The sequence below is a fragment of the Myodes glareolus genome, chromosome 24 (assembly GCF_982192425.1).
Source record: "Myodes glareolus chromosome 24, mMyoGla1.1, whole genome shotgun sequence".
In the NCBI taxonomy this organism is placed as follows: domain Eukaryota; kingdom Metazoa; phylum Chordata; class Mammalia; order Rodentia; family Cricetidae; genus Myodes; species Myodes glareolus.
In genome coordinates this window covers 1,322,095-1,337,861 of record NC_142049.1, presented here as the reverse complement: position 1 = coordinate 1,337,861, position 15,767 = coordinate 1,322,095, and the positions used below count along the sequence as shown (strand labels likewise).

The following is a 15,767-nucleotide window of genomic DNA, read 5'->3' as shown; positions in this document are numbered from 1 at the left end:
TAGTGGGAAGTTTCCTGCCGGAGGGCTCTAAGGAGGGTGCCAGGATGTAGGTACTCTGGGCACCTGGGGCAGGTCTCAAGGCAAGGGAGTAGATTCAGGGAGGGGAAGGGATGGGGTCAGTGGAAAACCGCATTAGCTCACTTTGTTGTCCTTCTAGTAAAGCAGGAGACAAAGGCTTTGTTCTCATGATCCCTCCAACATGTGTCGAGTGGATACTGTTGTGTGCCAGGCTCAATGCTGGGCAATAGGGGAGCCGGGAGACTGAGACCATCTCTCTGATCACAGTGGGCATGAAGGAGGAGTCTGTTCTAGCTGGTTCCATGGATGAGAAAGGACTCAGCAGATGGGTAGGTGCTGATCAGGTGAACAGAAGGGAACACACCCAAGGCATGCCAAACAGAGGGAATGTGCCCAAGCGAAAGTGTGGAGGGGCGGGGGTGCAAAGGCCAGAGGGTGCAGAATTCTGTGGTAGTAAGGGTGGCTTCTAACTGGGGCTCCATTCCACGTGCCCAGGTTGCACCCATGCCCTGCATGCTCCCGCCATCATGCTTTGTGCCTCACCATGCCACAGCCACAGGTCCTTCCTCGGGCGGTACTGCTAGCCTATTGCTGGCCCTACTTCTGTGCTTGGGAATGCAGTGTCAAAATCAATCTGTGTATTAATATTTTAAATCACTATATATTTCTTTTCAAGATGGGTGGAATGTTTTCCTCCCATCGTTTATTTCATGTGAGGCAGGATACACAGAAACTGCTCAGTAAATAAAGGCAGAGATATGTGTTAGTTATCTCTCCCCTCAGTTAAGGGAGACCACCTGGGATTGGGAGACGGAATAGGGAAGGATAGAGGTGCAAATGGAGGCCAAGGAGAGAAAAGGAGATTTACAAACACACATCAGGACACCAAGAGTAAGCCAGACAGCGAGAGAAGAGATGCACTCGGAACCAGACCAGGTCAGGAACTGTCCCAGGGAGGAGGTGGCCGGTAGGACGGCCTGACAGGCTGGATCTGTGCCACCAGGTGACCCCCACACACACCTGTGTCTCCTGCTATTGCCCAGGGGAATCTATACGTCATCAACACATCTACACATGTCTTATTCATATCACTCTCCTAGGACAACCAACAGCTAAACCAGACATGCAGTTTTAAACAGGCCACCATTGCCAAATTAGTTAGAAATGTGTTTCAATTCTTGCTTCAAATATACATACATTTAGTGCAGTTGCACCCAGCATCAGTCCCATCTCACAAAGGCCGTGGACCCCAGCAGCACTTCATGGTGGTTTCAAGGGCACTCCAAAAACAACTGCTTTGAGAGAATTCCAGCTACTAGATTCTTTGGAGCCCATGGACTGAATAGCGCCCAACGCTTTTTGCTTCAGTTGTCGACTGAATAGCATTTTTCCTATGAGTGCCATGAGGCAGGAAGCTCTGAGGGGAAGGCCCTGCTGGCCAGCCTGGCCCAGCCTGAAAAACAGGAAGCTTAGGGCTTGCTGGGGTGAATCAGGTTCCCAACAAGTGGGACCCTTAAGGACAATTACAACTAAAGCACTCGAAACCGCACTGTGGCTGGGCCATCGCAAGCCCTCCAGCGAGCTTGCCCAGCACTTCCTCTAGATACTGGGATCTGATGCAAACTGGAGAAAATCAGGTCTTTGCACTCCTGTTACAAACTGTGGGACGAATCCAGACGAAATTCCGTTCCTAAGCAACACGTTTTGGTATGGGATGAGCCAAGATAAAACAGGGATCCAGCATCTGCTACTGCAGACTGGAGGCCACTCCTTGGTGTTTTTTTTTTATTTCCGACCCTGGAGTCGAGCTGAAATGTCTGTCTCTGTCCTCCTGTGTGTGGTTTTGGCCACTTGCCCACTAGGCATCACACTTAGCTGTCTCCACAGACCGCCTCAGGCGTCTTCGCTGGGGCCAAGGATATTTCAAGCACGCAGAAAAGTTAAATTGTTGCCACTGCTGCGGGCTGGTGCTGCTGGAGGGTTCTTGAGGCTTGCAAGCCTGACCATGTCACCCCCTGCTTGAAACCATCGGCTCCGGCTCCCACGGCCTGCGGAAGCTCCTCAGTCACCATGCTGCTTCTCACCTCCATGCCTTCCCCACGCTGTCCCTCCTACCCAGAATGCCCTTCTCCTGCTTCTCACCTGGCTAACTCATCCTTCGAGACTCGGCTCAGGGGACCGCTCCAGGATGCCTTGCCTGCACCCTCCAGGCTGGGTAAGATGCCCCTTGTGTGTATCTTCATCATGGAACTCATCACATGTCCTGTGTCATGGGCTCATGCCTGTGTGTGCCCCGCCCCGCCCCCATTGGATTGTGCTTCTCCAGGGGAAGGGTCAGCTCCTCTGTCATCTATGTCCCCGCCCAACGTCTACCACTGAGAATGTGTGAATGTCTGGTGTTTTCTGAGTGAATACCGAGTAAGTGGGTGGGTGAGTGACCATAATCACCGTGCCCCACATTTGCCATGGCGCCTCCACAAGGCTTCTTTATTCTGCCTGATAACTGCCCTGCTCTGAAGAAAGGAGTGGCCTGTGACACACAGGTCACGGCGACAACGAAGCAGAGAGCAGCCGTTTTTATGCTGGCCTCTGTTTGGGTCACCAGCCCCTGGCACTTGATGCAGCCAGCCCCCCTTTCTATGCTTTTCATAGGCATTTCATGATTTCAGAAAACCAGGCGCTCTCAGACACAGAGTAATCTTAAGAGATGACCTTGTCCCACTCCCTGCTCACAGCAGGACCCTTTTCTTTGGTGTCCTCCCAATCTCCAGGTGGCTCAGAGTTTTCCCCAGCTGGGGCGAGCCGCCCTGGTTTCAAATCAAAGCTCTGCCATTTGCTAGCTGTGTGACGTGACCGAGTCTCAGAATTTCATAAAGCTTCAGAGAGACGGCAATACTAGTCTGCCCTGCTCACCCTCCGAATGGACGTGGTGCCCAAATTCAGGAAGTGCAAGTCGGGCCAGCCAGGAATAGTGTGGTCTTGGAATCTGTTTGGTGCGGGAGCTTGGAGGTGGCAGCCAGGAAGAGTGCTGATAGCTAGGATGCCTGCCACCTGTCTCTGTTCACCTCTGCCCTGGCTTTTTGTGAGTAGCTGAACGGAAAGGCAGAAAGGCCGCCTTTGGCAATAGATTGATTCCCGCTGCTTTGCTGCCTACCGCTTCCCTCTGCCCGCCTTGAGACACAGCTGCAGTCACTTGAGGGAAAGCAGCTCCCTCCACAGCAGGACCGAGATCCGTACTATCTAGAGATGGCTCTCACAGCCCCACCCTCTCCAGTCCTTCATAGATGCCCTCCTCTCTGTGTGCCTCCATAAACCACCCGTAGAGATTCCAATCTTGCAATTATAAATTCTTTTATATCGATCCTCTCTAAACACCTGGAACCGACTTTGATGAATTGCTGAAGATCCTTTGCTTTACCTTGGGGCGGGGAGCACTAAAATATTGATTTGTAAGTTCCCAAGAACACGGCGTTAGATAAGAGCTGAGCCACTGTTGTCTGGCAGCCTCCCTCCGTCCCATGCGTTATATTTTTTTAAAGGGTCATTAACAGTATTATTAGGTTCTTGACAGTCCATTCAGAGGATCAACCCTGCCCTTGACTTTGCCTTCTTAGAGTTAACACAACCAAATATGCTTTTTATAATACTTCTTATATATACAACTAGGAATTTATTCCATTCTTAGAAAGCCAAATCTAGAAAAGATGTTTAATGGTTTTTAAATAAATGAGTAAATACATTTATAGGGCCATTTAGCTGCTTAGCCTGACCTGACTTTAGGAACTCACGCCCACACGGAGAGAAGCAGGCCCACAGTTCTAGAGGGCCCTGGGAACCAGGAATCTGCCCCAAGACTCTGGCTTTTGCAAGTTGCAGAGCTGGCCCAGCCCACAGGAAAGGAACAGGAACGAACACTGATTTGGATCTTACACCACTTGTTAAAGAGATGAAAACTCAGTTTATTAAATGATAAAAATCCCACGACTGAGCAAGAACCTGGGTTTGAAGTCAGTGGTTGACGCTGCAGCTCATTCTGGGTCTGACCCCTGGATGCAGCCTGAATTCCTGCTATGGCAGAACACCTGCATTCTCCTGTAAGCAACCTCCCCCCGACACCCCGTCCCCTTCTCAGGGACAGTGACCTTCCACACAGAGGCCTCAGATTCTCAGCCAAACGGGGAGGGTGGGGGCACTCACCTGGGGGTAAGCCTTGTGGATGCAGCATCTCCCTTCCTACCTGTGATTCCAGCTGCTCTGCCGTGTGTTGAGCCACCATGGGTGAACTCTGCCCCACTGCTACTGTGCTCAGGTAGGGCTTATGGTGCTAACAGGGCTAGCCAGCCCTTGGGCCAGGAAGCTGCTGCTTCCTGGAGCTATTTTCTCTGTAAGGGTGCGTTGCCATCTGGAGGTAAACGTGGGGATGGCACAATCTGGCGTGGTGGATTCAGGAAAGCTGGGAAGATGGGCCACTGAGTTGGCCACTGCTAGGATCTGTTCTAGAAGATGACTTTCTCAGGAGATGAAGCTGGGAGCTCAGAGCTGGGGCCTGCACAGGTCTCCAGAGCCAGCCAGGACTAGTCAGCGGCAGCACAAGCCAAACTTGGTTCTGAGGCTATGCATGTGTTCTATGTGTGACGAGAGGAGCGAGCTCCTCCATGGAGCCCTGGCATTGCTTGTCCTGTCTGTGACACTAGGCGGCTTGTACTTCCCCTCCGAGCCTCCTTTCCTCTTCTGGAAAATACAAGCGAGAACCATCCCAGGCTGCGGGGCCTGTGCGTTTGAAATCCAAAGGCTGTATAGTGTGGAAGATATCTCTGAGATATCAGGGTGAAGAGAACCAGAGACCCTGAGGCAAGCATAGCTAGGAAAATGGATGTCTTATACGTGTGGTCGTTAGGATTTGATCTCGTGCAAGTTAGTTTTAGCTCCTCGTTTAAGATGCCAGTTCTCTTGAGTGCCAGCCCGCGCTGCAGTTCCCTGGCTCCCAACTATATCCAGTGGCCACACACTCAGAAGGCATGTGTGGAATGTTAGAGGGAGGGAAGGAAGGAGGGAAATCAGGAAGGGAGGGGAGCAGCAAGCATCAGCAACACCTTTACAGGACCCACTCTGGAGACAGCTACAGCCTCGTTATTGCCGCCCGATGGGAAGGGCAAAGGGCAGCTGCGGGGGACCAAGGGCATGAAGTGGGACTCACAGATAGTTTTACTGGGGGAGGCAGCCATAGAACTGAATCTTCACCTGAGGAGGATCTCCTAGCCGGGCAGGCAAGGAGAGCAGGAAGGTCGAATGGCAGGGGTGTGTTCTGTCTGGAGGCTGCGTCTGTAGCCTAGCTTTCCGTTCTGAGCTTTGGCCCTGAGTGGTGCGAGCTGACCGAGACCCATGCAGGACAGTAGTCTGGAGGGTGAGGGCAGCTGAGTTCTTGGCTGTGGGGTGTATGCTACCCAGAGAAGCTGGGGCGAGGACATGACTGCTGTCCCTTCTGGGGTAGGCAGTATGGTTGTCCCGAGTGTCAAACCCAAGTGATTGTCCAGGTCTAACCACTGAGATACCAAGGCATGGACTGTGTCACCAAGGGCTATGGACCCAGGACTGAGCACTGAAGGCAGTGAGGGCCAGGGAGATGCCAGCAGAGAGTCAGGAGGTCTGATGGCCCCGGGTACCTCCAGTCAGGCTGTGTGGAGCTGTGTTTTCATGGAGCAGAGAAGGAAGGCTTCCCGGCAAAGTCATGTCTTTGATCCTAGAGAGACCGTGGAGTCTGTGGGAAAAAAACGCAGGCCAATCAGGGATAGGGCAAGGCAGGGCTGGTATGCTTCCCATTCACTGGTGGCGACGTCGTGTTCTGAGCCTATGTCTGCGGCTGATCAGAGGACAAAGAGAAAAAGTCACACCCCAGCTATTGTCCTACCGCGTATTCCAGACACTGTTCTAGATACCCTGAAACAAAGGTAAACAAAGCAGAGCCCACAGTCTAGCAGGAGAGGCAGACAGTTGCCAAACAACATGCTTACTAAAGTGGAGGCTCCCACCATGTCGTGGTAGAGAGAGTAGGAGACCCCTCTCCATCTCCATGGAGTCTCCCAAAGATAGTCTCCCTGGCAAGGCCCCTCGGGGGCTGCATTTCCCATCTCTGAGTTTGTAACTGTTGTACCCAGGAAACGCGAGCTTGTCTGTGGGAACCCTTGGAGCAGGCGGTGAAAAGACCAAGCTGTGATGTCAGTCTGTCTGCTGCCCACCAACTGCAGGGTGCTGTGGCATGGTTGGCCTGGCCCCCACCCTTCAAGTCCTTGCTCCAACTGTGTCCAATTCTCCCCAGTCACCAAGGTGCTGGAGGATAATATTTGAGCCCCAGCTTGCTGTCTGGGGCCTGCAAGGCTATAGGAGGGACTGCTTGTCCATCCTCACCAGATAAGGGAGTCTCTCTTTGGGTTGCCATTTACCAAACACAACCTGTGTTCCAGGCGTCTCTGTGAGCAGCCTACCAGCCAATCCCCTTTGATAGATTAGGAGAGCAAGGCTTGAAGAATTAAGTGCCCACGGCTAGGAAGGAGCTGGGTCAGCATTTGAGCCCAGCTCTTCTGGTCTTGAGCCAGCCCGTACATGCTTACCTCCGGAGTTTGATTCTTACGTTGCATGAAGCAATGTTGAGTTGGCACAGTGATTGCTCAGTTAGCGAAGGTCTTTTTCTCTCTCCGGGTTTTTTCTGGACAAGACTCTATGCCATCAGGCACGTTGCCCATCACTGATGGAGGAAATCTAGGAAGAAAGAGGATTAGACTTTTGGAGAGGGAGGGAGGGAGGGAGGGCGGGAACCAGTGGCAGCTAGTTCATGGCAGGACTCAGTAGCCTGATTTCTAGATTCTGTTTTTTTGGTGTGTGTGTGTGTGTGAGAGAGAGGGGGGGGGATTGTTACTTGTTTGTTTTGATGAGGTTTTGGTTTGTTTTTTGAGACAAGAGTTCACTGTGACCCAAGCTGTCCTAATGCATGTCCTCGGATGGCTTTGAACTCACAGCAATCCTCCTGCCTCAGCCTCCCAAGTGCTGGGACAACAGGCACACCCACTTTCACTCCCAGATTCTTGGAGAATGAATCCAGTGTCCCTGGACTCTAGAGGCACTGACTGTCTCCATGGAAACGAGAGGCAGAGAGTGGCTCATCTGAGACTCCATGTCTCACACAGCCTTGAAACATTCATTTGAAATAAGAGAGCCCAATGCAGAAAAGATTCTAGTTCATCCATTCACTGGACAAACACTCAGCCCTATAGTTTGGCTGTGTCCGTGGGTGATATGGTGTGTAAAATGCAGAAGATACAGTTGTGAGCAAAAAGACAGGACCCCGCCCTCTGGACACATCCAGAAAGCAAAGAAACGGGTAGAGAGAGCTGGTGGGCTCCCTGGGGCCATGACTGGGGTCAGGGCGGGTTCTCTAGGGCAGCTGCAGTGAGCTGAGAAATGGGTGCAGGGTGAGTGTTATCCAGGTGAAGAGGGAAGGGAATGTTGTGGGGGAGGGGAGGTTTAGCTAGTGTGAAACCTGGAAAATGGGAAGGAGTTGGACCCATGGGCAAGAGAGGGGAGCAGACAGCTGGAGTCAGACCCACAGACAGGAGAGGGGAGCCGGTGGCGGGAGTGGGACCCACCGGCAGGAGAGGGGATCTTCTTCAGGCCTGCGCCTGCCCTCCAGCACTGAAGGTCTAGTGAGTGAGACAGGTGATATGTGTGAGAGACGCAAATTTGTGAGGAACTTTAGCCCACACATCCAAGTCTTCAGGGACAGGCAGGGGAGAGTATATGACCCAGGAAGCAGAAACCACAGGCCTAGGCAGCATCTAGGAGGCGCTAATCAGAGAAGACAAAGACAAAGGTCACAGGAAGGCCCCCTTACCCCAGGGACCCATGGGAGTTGAAGGACATAAACCACTATTACAGCCACACCTGTATCTGTGTCATTTACCCAAGCACCACACAAACATAGCTCAGCTCTCCAATCATGGTCCTTTTCTTTCTGCCACAGCAGCCCCTGATAACCAGTATCCTATTTTACAGGTGAGGAAACCGAGACCCATGCGGTTCAGTAATTGTCCAAGACCTCTCAGGCAATGAGAGCACAGAAGGGGAGATCAAGCCAGGCTGTCTCACTTCCGCGGGTTTGCGCTGCGGGGGTCCCCCAGGCTGGGAGGTAGAACGGACATATCATGGGAGATCTGGCGCTGGCCCAGAGTGCAGACTAAGTTGTATACACTATGTGTGCCCAAGGGGAGGAGCACCGTGGTGGCCCGTAGCCTGGAGGGACTGAAGCCACTCTCTCTGCTAGCCCCTCCCCTCCCAGCTTCCACTGGAGGGCCCTTTGTCCCTTGCTAACAGCACTGTTAGCGTGACCCCAGCTGCCCTAGAGGTGGTGGGCACATGCCACAGAGGAAGGCTGGCAGAGACGGCAAAGATGCATCTGCCTAGACACAGTGAGGGATCACGATACCCATGATGGCGGTTCTGCTCACAGGAAACCCTGTCAAAATCAACCTGCTTTTCAAAAGCAATGCCTAACCTATAAAAGTAAGAAAACCAAACACCCAGCAAAAAGTAACAGCCTCTTTGTAATGAAGATTTACGATTCAATCCTTCTAAATAATTCAAACCATATCATTTATAATTTAAGTTAAGTACAAGAATCCGGTAGCTTGGTAGGTTATAAATGTTCCGTCTCTGATTATCAACTTTGTAAAACTGTCTCAGGTTCTTTAACGTTAAAAGACATGTCTCATTTAACAGACAATGGCTGACTTAGAAACAATGTGCCACTGGCAGGGCCAGGCCTGAGCCAGAAACTTCTCTTCCCATGAAAGCCAGCAGACACACAGGGATACACTTACCTCTGCTTCATCTTGAAGGACACCAGACACCGGGAATTGCAGCCATTCAACAATGTTCAAATGTATATATCTGCTTGTATGTATGTATGTATGTATGTATGTATTTAGAGACAGGGTTTCTGTGTGTAGCTTTGGAGCCTGACCTGGCACTCACTCTGTAGACCAGACTGGCCTCGAACTCACAGAGATCTGCCTGGCTCTGCGTCCTGAGTGCTGGGGTTAAAGGTGTGCGCCACCTCCACACCTGGCATTGTCCGGTTGTTCTCGTGTGGCACTCACCAGAAGTGCTGAGGATACAGCACAGAAGTTTATTTTTGCCTTTTGCCAATAGGGGGAAAACAGCATCCTGCTGTTGGGCTGTGTATCCGAAAGACCCAGTGTTGCTTGCCGTCCACGGGCTGATCAATGACTCGTTCCCCAGAGCCGCTTTCATTCCCAGATTTTACTTCTGATAAACTGTCAGAGACAGATGCTTGGGTTTTCCTTACAAGTGTCATAAGCCAGAAGGTGGTTTGGGTTTTGTGTTTTGAGACAAGGTTTCATACAGCCCAGGTTAGCCTCCAGCTTTTAATGTCATCAAGGATAACCTTGAACTCATGGTCCTTCTAAATGGACTAAAAGGTCCTGCCACCCCTCCTTCTCCTCCCCAGTGATGGGTTACAGGCCTGGCTTCCTTGTCTAGTTTATACGGTTCTTAAATGGAACCCAGGCTTTGTGCATGCCATGCAAACAGGCTGCCAACTGAGTGACAGCCCCAATTCCCCAGAAGTTTTTAAAATTATTTGTTTGTGTCTTGACTGAATTTGCAAAAATTACGTATGAAAAGAGTTAAATAATTATAAGTGTAACTTAGTTATTTCATTACATGTTTTATATTGGAGTAATAAGCTAATTAGGTAGTCTAATTCACCAAACTAACTTGAACTTTTGAATTAAATCTAAACAGATTTCCTAAAGCTAATAACAAAAAAGAAAGAAAAGAGGCATATTTTGGGGTTTATTTAACTCATTTTAATTTTTTAAAATATTTTTATGGTTTATTTAACTTTATTTTATGTGCATTGGTGTGAAGGTGTCAGATCCCCTGCAACTGGATCTTCAGACAGTTGTGAGCTGCCATGTGGGTGCTGGAAACTCTGGAAGAGCAGTCAGTGCTCTTAACCACTGAGCCATCTCTCCGTCCCCATTTCTAATCTTTTAAAAATATGCAGTGTGTGTATCTGTGTGTGTGTGTGTGTGTGAGAGAGAGAGAGAGAGAGAGAGAGAGAGAGAGAGAGACTGAGTGTATTCTGTGCATGCATGCAGGAGTCTACTGAAATCAGAAGAGGTTTCATATCCCCTGCAACTGGAGTTACAATCAGTTGTAGCCACCACATGGGTGCTAGGAACTGAACTCAGATCCTCTGGAAGGGCGGCAAATGCTCTTAACCACTAAGCCACCTTTCCAGCCCTTTTTTTTATTTTTTTTAAAAAGTTATAATTACATTTATTTATGTGGGTGTGCACATGCATGTATATGGGCAAAGCATGCATGCCACAGCTCACATATGTAAGTCAGAGAATGGATTTGTGGGAGTTGGTTCTTTCCAATTTGTGGGTTCGAGAGAATGAAGAGAATGTCACGTTTGGAAGCAGGCTATCTTGCTGGCCACCATTTCTAATCTTAATCCTAAAACTCATGATTAAAAATATTTAACTACTAAGGTAAAAGTTTACTGACAGATCAATATGGGGTTAGAGCCGTATTGATAAAACGTGGCAGAGAATGTTCAGGCTTAGAGCCAAGGCTACAAGCACCCAGGCTCGAGGGCTGCCCTTGTTTATAAACTTTGCGTCAGCAGGGGGCGCCAATGCCCCGTGGATGGGACCTGCAGCGGAGGTCCTGAGATGAAGTTTGGCCTGGCCGCTCTTTCCTGAGCTTCCTTAAGATGGCACCCAGATCACCCAAAGATCTGAAGAGACAAATCTAGCAGGGCTCCTGCTTGGGTTCCTTCTAAGTTCTTTGACGCTGGAGGGTCGTTAGCGCCACATCTGGATTCCGCACCCCTCTCACAGCCCTGCCTTGCTTTCTGCTCAGAGTCTAGCTTCTACAGTGACAGACTGGCCAGGACAGCTAGGCTCCATGTGGCGCTGAGCCAGAAGGCTGAACTTGCCTTCTCTTGCCACTGTATCGTTCAATGATAGCAGCGGGGACAGGAGAGACAGGCTACTTACAACATAACTGTGCAATCTGCTGAGACAGCCATCCCCAGGCAACCTGAGATCCTAAACACAGCAGTGAGCTGCTAGATAAGTGGGCACCGTGGAGTAAAAATAAGAGGGATGTGTGGTGTTTGACTTCTATTTAAATAGAGAGACTCATACAACTGCCTAATGCCAACCGTGGTTCAACACGCTCTGTGTCCCTGCCTGCCAATTATTACATATTCCTGCGTTAATGTCAGTACAAACAACGAATAGATGAGAAGCCAGAGGCCCATAGGGCTAAATTGTAATGAGCCGAGAAAATATCCTGAGGTAGGGAAGGGCTAGCAAAATATCAGTAGGGAGAGTACTTGCCTAGTTCCGTTCTCAAACTGCATGAAAACAAACAAACAAACAAAAAAGCAGCACCCCTATGATCCTAACATTCTAGTGGTAGAGGCAGGAGGCAGAAGTTCAAAGTCATCCTCAGGGATGTGGCTCAGTGGTACACCGAGCACTCACTTTATAGGACCAAAAGCCCTGAGTTCCAGCCCCAGTAGCACCAAGAAGAAAAGGGGAAACAAAATAAGAGAAACCTGACTAGGGGGCCTGCAGAGCTGACTAAACAGTTAAAACATCTGCTGCTCTTCGGGTGGAGCCAGGTTAGATTCCCAACACCTGCGAGGTGGCGTGCACCCATCCGCAACTCCAGTTCCAGGAAATCTGACGCCCTCTTCTGGCCTCCTTGGGTATGACACACGTGTGATAGACATGTACACCCCATACGCATGCACACGCAGACAATATATGTATATGTATATATATAAACCTGTCAGGGTCTATTAAAATGCTAACTTGGGTCTAACCTTACAGATTTTGTTGTTATGAAGTATAAATGAATAATACCCGAGAAGTGTCTTGTACTGAAGACTGCTGTGAGCCAGGCCCTTGGAGAGAAAGCACACAGGCCCCAGAAGCAGAAAGATCTAGGATCTAGTTCCTGCCGGTACCTCACCTCCTCCTCACTTGCTGTCTCCAGACCTCAGCTTCTGAGCTGAACAAGCAGGGTGTTGTAGCCCTTGCTGTCTGTCCCACACCCGTGTGTTTCAGAGGGCTTCTGTCTTGCCAGCATGAGCCGTAGAAAGAAGTGATTTGGCAGGTGGAATGTGCCTGAGTGTGCAAGGGTTTGTGATACTAGCTGAGCAATGCCAGTCTTGAGCGGCGTCTTTCAGCCTGGCCTACAAGGAAGGTGTTTGCGGTGTAGATCGGAAGGTTCCAGAATGGCCAGGTCTGAGTTGGCGATGTTTGCCCTCAGGTGGCGGCGTTCACGCATGCGCTCTGCAATGAGCGTGGACCGAGGGATCGGGTGGGAGACTGCAGTCAGTCACATAGAGCAAGGATCTCAGTAAGGCTCTAGGGAGGGGTTTGGACATTTGGATTTGGGGAATAAACCCGGGAGCCTTGGAACCAAGGAATGCAAAAGTCTGGGAAGGGAATGCAAGTGCGGATAGAGAAAGGGCACCAGGGGCCTGGATAGGGGAGCCCCGAATTGTCTGCTGAGGGCTGGTGTGGGGAGTGGTGCAGGCAATGTGGGGTACGCTGCATGCAGAGAACTGAGCAGGTATTTAAATGATTCATTTTTATTATTACCACGTGTGGACTGTTCTAAACGTGAATGATTAAATACACTTTCTCTTGTGTGTGTGGGAGGGGGTAAGAAGGATACTCTTAACCACCCTTTCCTGATATGCCATAAACCCTTGTCCTTGCCAGTAACCACCCCTTAATAGGGTCAGGGGAGAAAAGGAACCTTGGGAAAGACTAGGAAAATGACAAAGCCGTTGGGTCTCCATAAGCATTGAGTCGATAGTTAAGAGGAGGCTCCAAGGATGGACCCAGAAGTATAGGAAGAAGTAGGACTGGATGGAGTATGGGTTGGGGGGGCTTGCTGTGGTACCCACTGGGCAGTTCAAATCTAGGGGCATTACTACTGCTGTCTCCCAGGCACCGTGCCCTCTGCTGCATGCAGGTTATAATCAATTGGCAAACACATTGAACAACTGACTCCCTGGGCTGCCCTGCTCCCACCCTGCACCCCCTCTGGATGCAGAAGTCCAACTTCCTCTTGATTCTCCGCTAAGAGCTACCCTACCCAGGCCCTACAAGGCCGAGTCTCGTCAGGCAATCTGTGTTCTGCCCTCTCCCTGGCCAATACTTGACCCTCAGTGACCGCCTCTCTCTCCTTCGCAGGAGCCGGGTCCAACCCGCCAGTGATGCACCTAAGAATCAAGGGCCTGTGGCCAAAGAACCACGCAAGGATCAAGGGCCTGTGGTCCCAGGGCTTTCGAAAGGCCAAGGTCCTGTGGTCCAAGAGCCGCTGAAGGACCAAGGCCCCATGGTGCCAGAACTGTCAAAGGATCAAGGTCCCGTGGTCCCAGGGTCCTTAAAGGATCAAGGCCCTACACCCCTGGGCCCTCCAAAGGATCAAGGTGCTGTACTCCCAGGGCCCGTGAAGGATCTAGGTCCAGTGGCCCCAGCGCCAGTCAAGGATCAAGACCGCGTGGCATCCGAGCCTTTGAAGAACAAGGATTCTGTCACCTTAGCACCAGCCGAAGCCCAAAGCCCTTTGAATCAGAGTCCCGTGGTTCCAGTCAGAGCTAAGGATCAAAGCTCCCCAACACCAGCACTTCTGAAGGACACCGGTCCTATGGCCCCCGAACCTGGGAAAGAGGGAACTCCCATGGCCCCCGAGCGTAGGAAGGACCAGAACGCCACAGTCACGGCGCCTCTGAAGAATGAAGCCCCTGTGGTCTCTGAGTCCGTGAAGAAGCAAGGTTTAGCAGACCCAGAGCCAGTCAAAGGTATAGGTACAGATACCGTGGTTCCCAGACAGATGAAGGGCTATGATTCCGTGTTCATAGCACCTGTAAAGAGCCAAGGTCCAGTGGCCCCTGAGCCGGTGAAGAGCCAAGACCCCATTATCCCAACACTAGCCAAGGATCAAGGTCCCATAGTCCCAGAACCTCCAAAGAATCAAAGCCCTGTGGTCCTTGGGTCTGTAAAGGATCAAGACCCACTTTTCCCAGTACCTCTGAAGGGTCAGGATCCCCTGGTGCCAGCCCCAACAAAGGACCAAGGTCCTGCAGCCCCTGACCCTCTGAAGATTGAAGGTCCCAGAGGCCCTCAGCTGTCCACAGTCTCACCTTCACCCCCAGTCATGATCCCAACCGTTCCCCATGCAGAATATTTTGAGGGATCCCCTTGATTCCCCTGAAATGCCGTGAAGGAGCAGGCCACGGAAGAGCTCCCCTCCTGGGGAGGCAAAGGCACACATTTATTCTGCATGGAACCGTGCTGTGCAGTCTTGCTGGAACCTAATAAAACCGTGCTGTGCAGTCTTGCTGGAACCTAATAAAACCGTGCTGTGCAGTCTTGCTGGAACCTAATAAAACCATGCTGTGCAGTCTTGCTGGAACCTAATAAATAAAACCGGTCCCCCTGGCTCTGCGGTGCTGGAGCGTGGAGCGTGTATGCTTGTGTGTGTGCATGCCATGTGCACTGGAGAGCAGGTCAGTCTGTGAAGTCAGAAACACACAGTTCTTAGGACCTGTCAGCATGGCCCAGGGGTATGTGGGTGCCGGGTGGTTTTCCCTGGACAGATGACTATGGGCAGATATCATTTGCCCCTAATGGGTCCCACATATCTAGTTTAGCAACCAGTGAGTTTACTGGGCTCACCAGCAGAACTGTGGGTAAGAGATTTCCTGCAGGAGAAGCATGTCTGGCTAGTGGCCTCACTGATCAGCTCAAGACTCATGAAGACTGTACCCCTGGAGATCTCTGCACGACTTGCTGGATAACCTTCTAGCTCCTCAGATCCTTACTCATATAGCTTTGAGGTAGGGCCTTGGGAAGCTTCTATGTTTCAGGAGTCTCCTGACTTCTAAATTTCATTCACTTTCTGCACATTACAGCCTCCCTCCAGGAGGAGACGTTTCGATTCCCAGGAAATAGCCACACATGGGTAAACAATGCTGGCTGACTGAGGGTGGGGCCAATCACACAAGTGCATTGCAAGGACCTGAGTCTTGAAAGCTCACCAGAGGCCAATCCCAGCCGGCTGAGCTCTGGATGGTCAGAGCTGAAGTCCACAGGTGGTCAGCTGAGCTGGGGAAGTTATGGGTGACGATTGTTGGTCATGGGGTCAGTGGTAAAGCTCACTGATCCAGGCTCCAAGCTTCTTGATCATGAATATCGGGACTCTTTAATGAGGCTCAAAGCCAACAACTGCTGTTGCTCATTCTGTATCCATGACAACTGAATACAAGGTTTATAAACATTGCATTAGCTGGGGACAGTGGAACAGGCCCGTGGTCCCAGCTACTCAAGAGGTTGAAGTAGGAGGATCATTTGAACCCGGTGGCTAAAGTTCAGCCACCCATGTAGGTTACATAGTGGGGGGCCTTGTTGGGAAAACTGGACTGGCCTTGAACTCAGGATCCTTCTGCCCCTGCCTTCCAAGTACTTGAATTACAGACATGTGTGAGCTACTGTGTCCATAAAATAGATGTTTTGGGTTTTGCTTGTTTGTTTTGTTTTGTATTTTTTTGTTTATTGTTTCTTTTTGAAACAGGGTTTCTTTATGTAGCCCTGGTTGCCCTAGAACTCATTTTGTAGCCCAGGCTGACCTCATAT

The 15,767-nt window shown here is 50.7% G+C and overlaps 1 protein-coding gene across 1 annotated transcript in view; it reads left to right on the top strand.

Annotated features, from left to right (window-relative positions):
- Positions 1–14,573, top strand: part of Map6 (microtubule associated protein 6) — a 70,614-nt gene extending 56,041 nt beyond the window's left edge. Inside the window, exon 4 of the mRNA XM_087901594.1 lies at positions 13,323–14,573. Coding sequence (XP_087757720.1) covers positions 13,323–14,337 — 1,015 coding nt within the window. The 3' untranslated portion in view covers positions 14,338–14,573. The remainder of the gene's footprint in view (positions 1–13,322) is intronic.
- Positions 14,574–15,767: the final 1,194 nt, after the last annotated feature.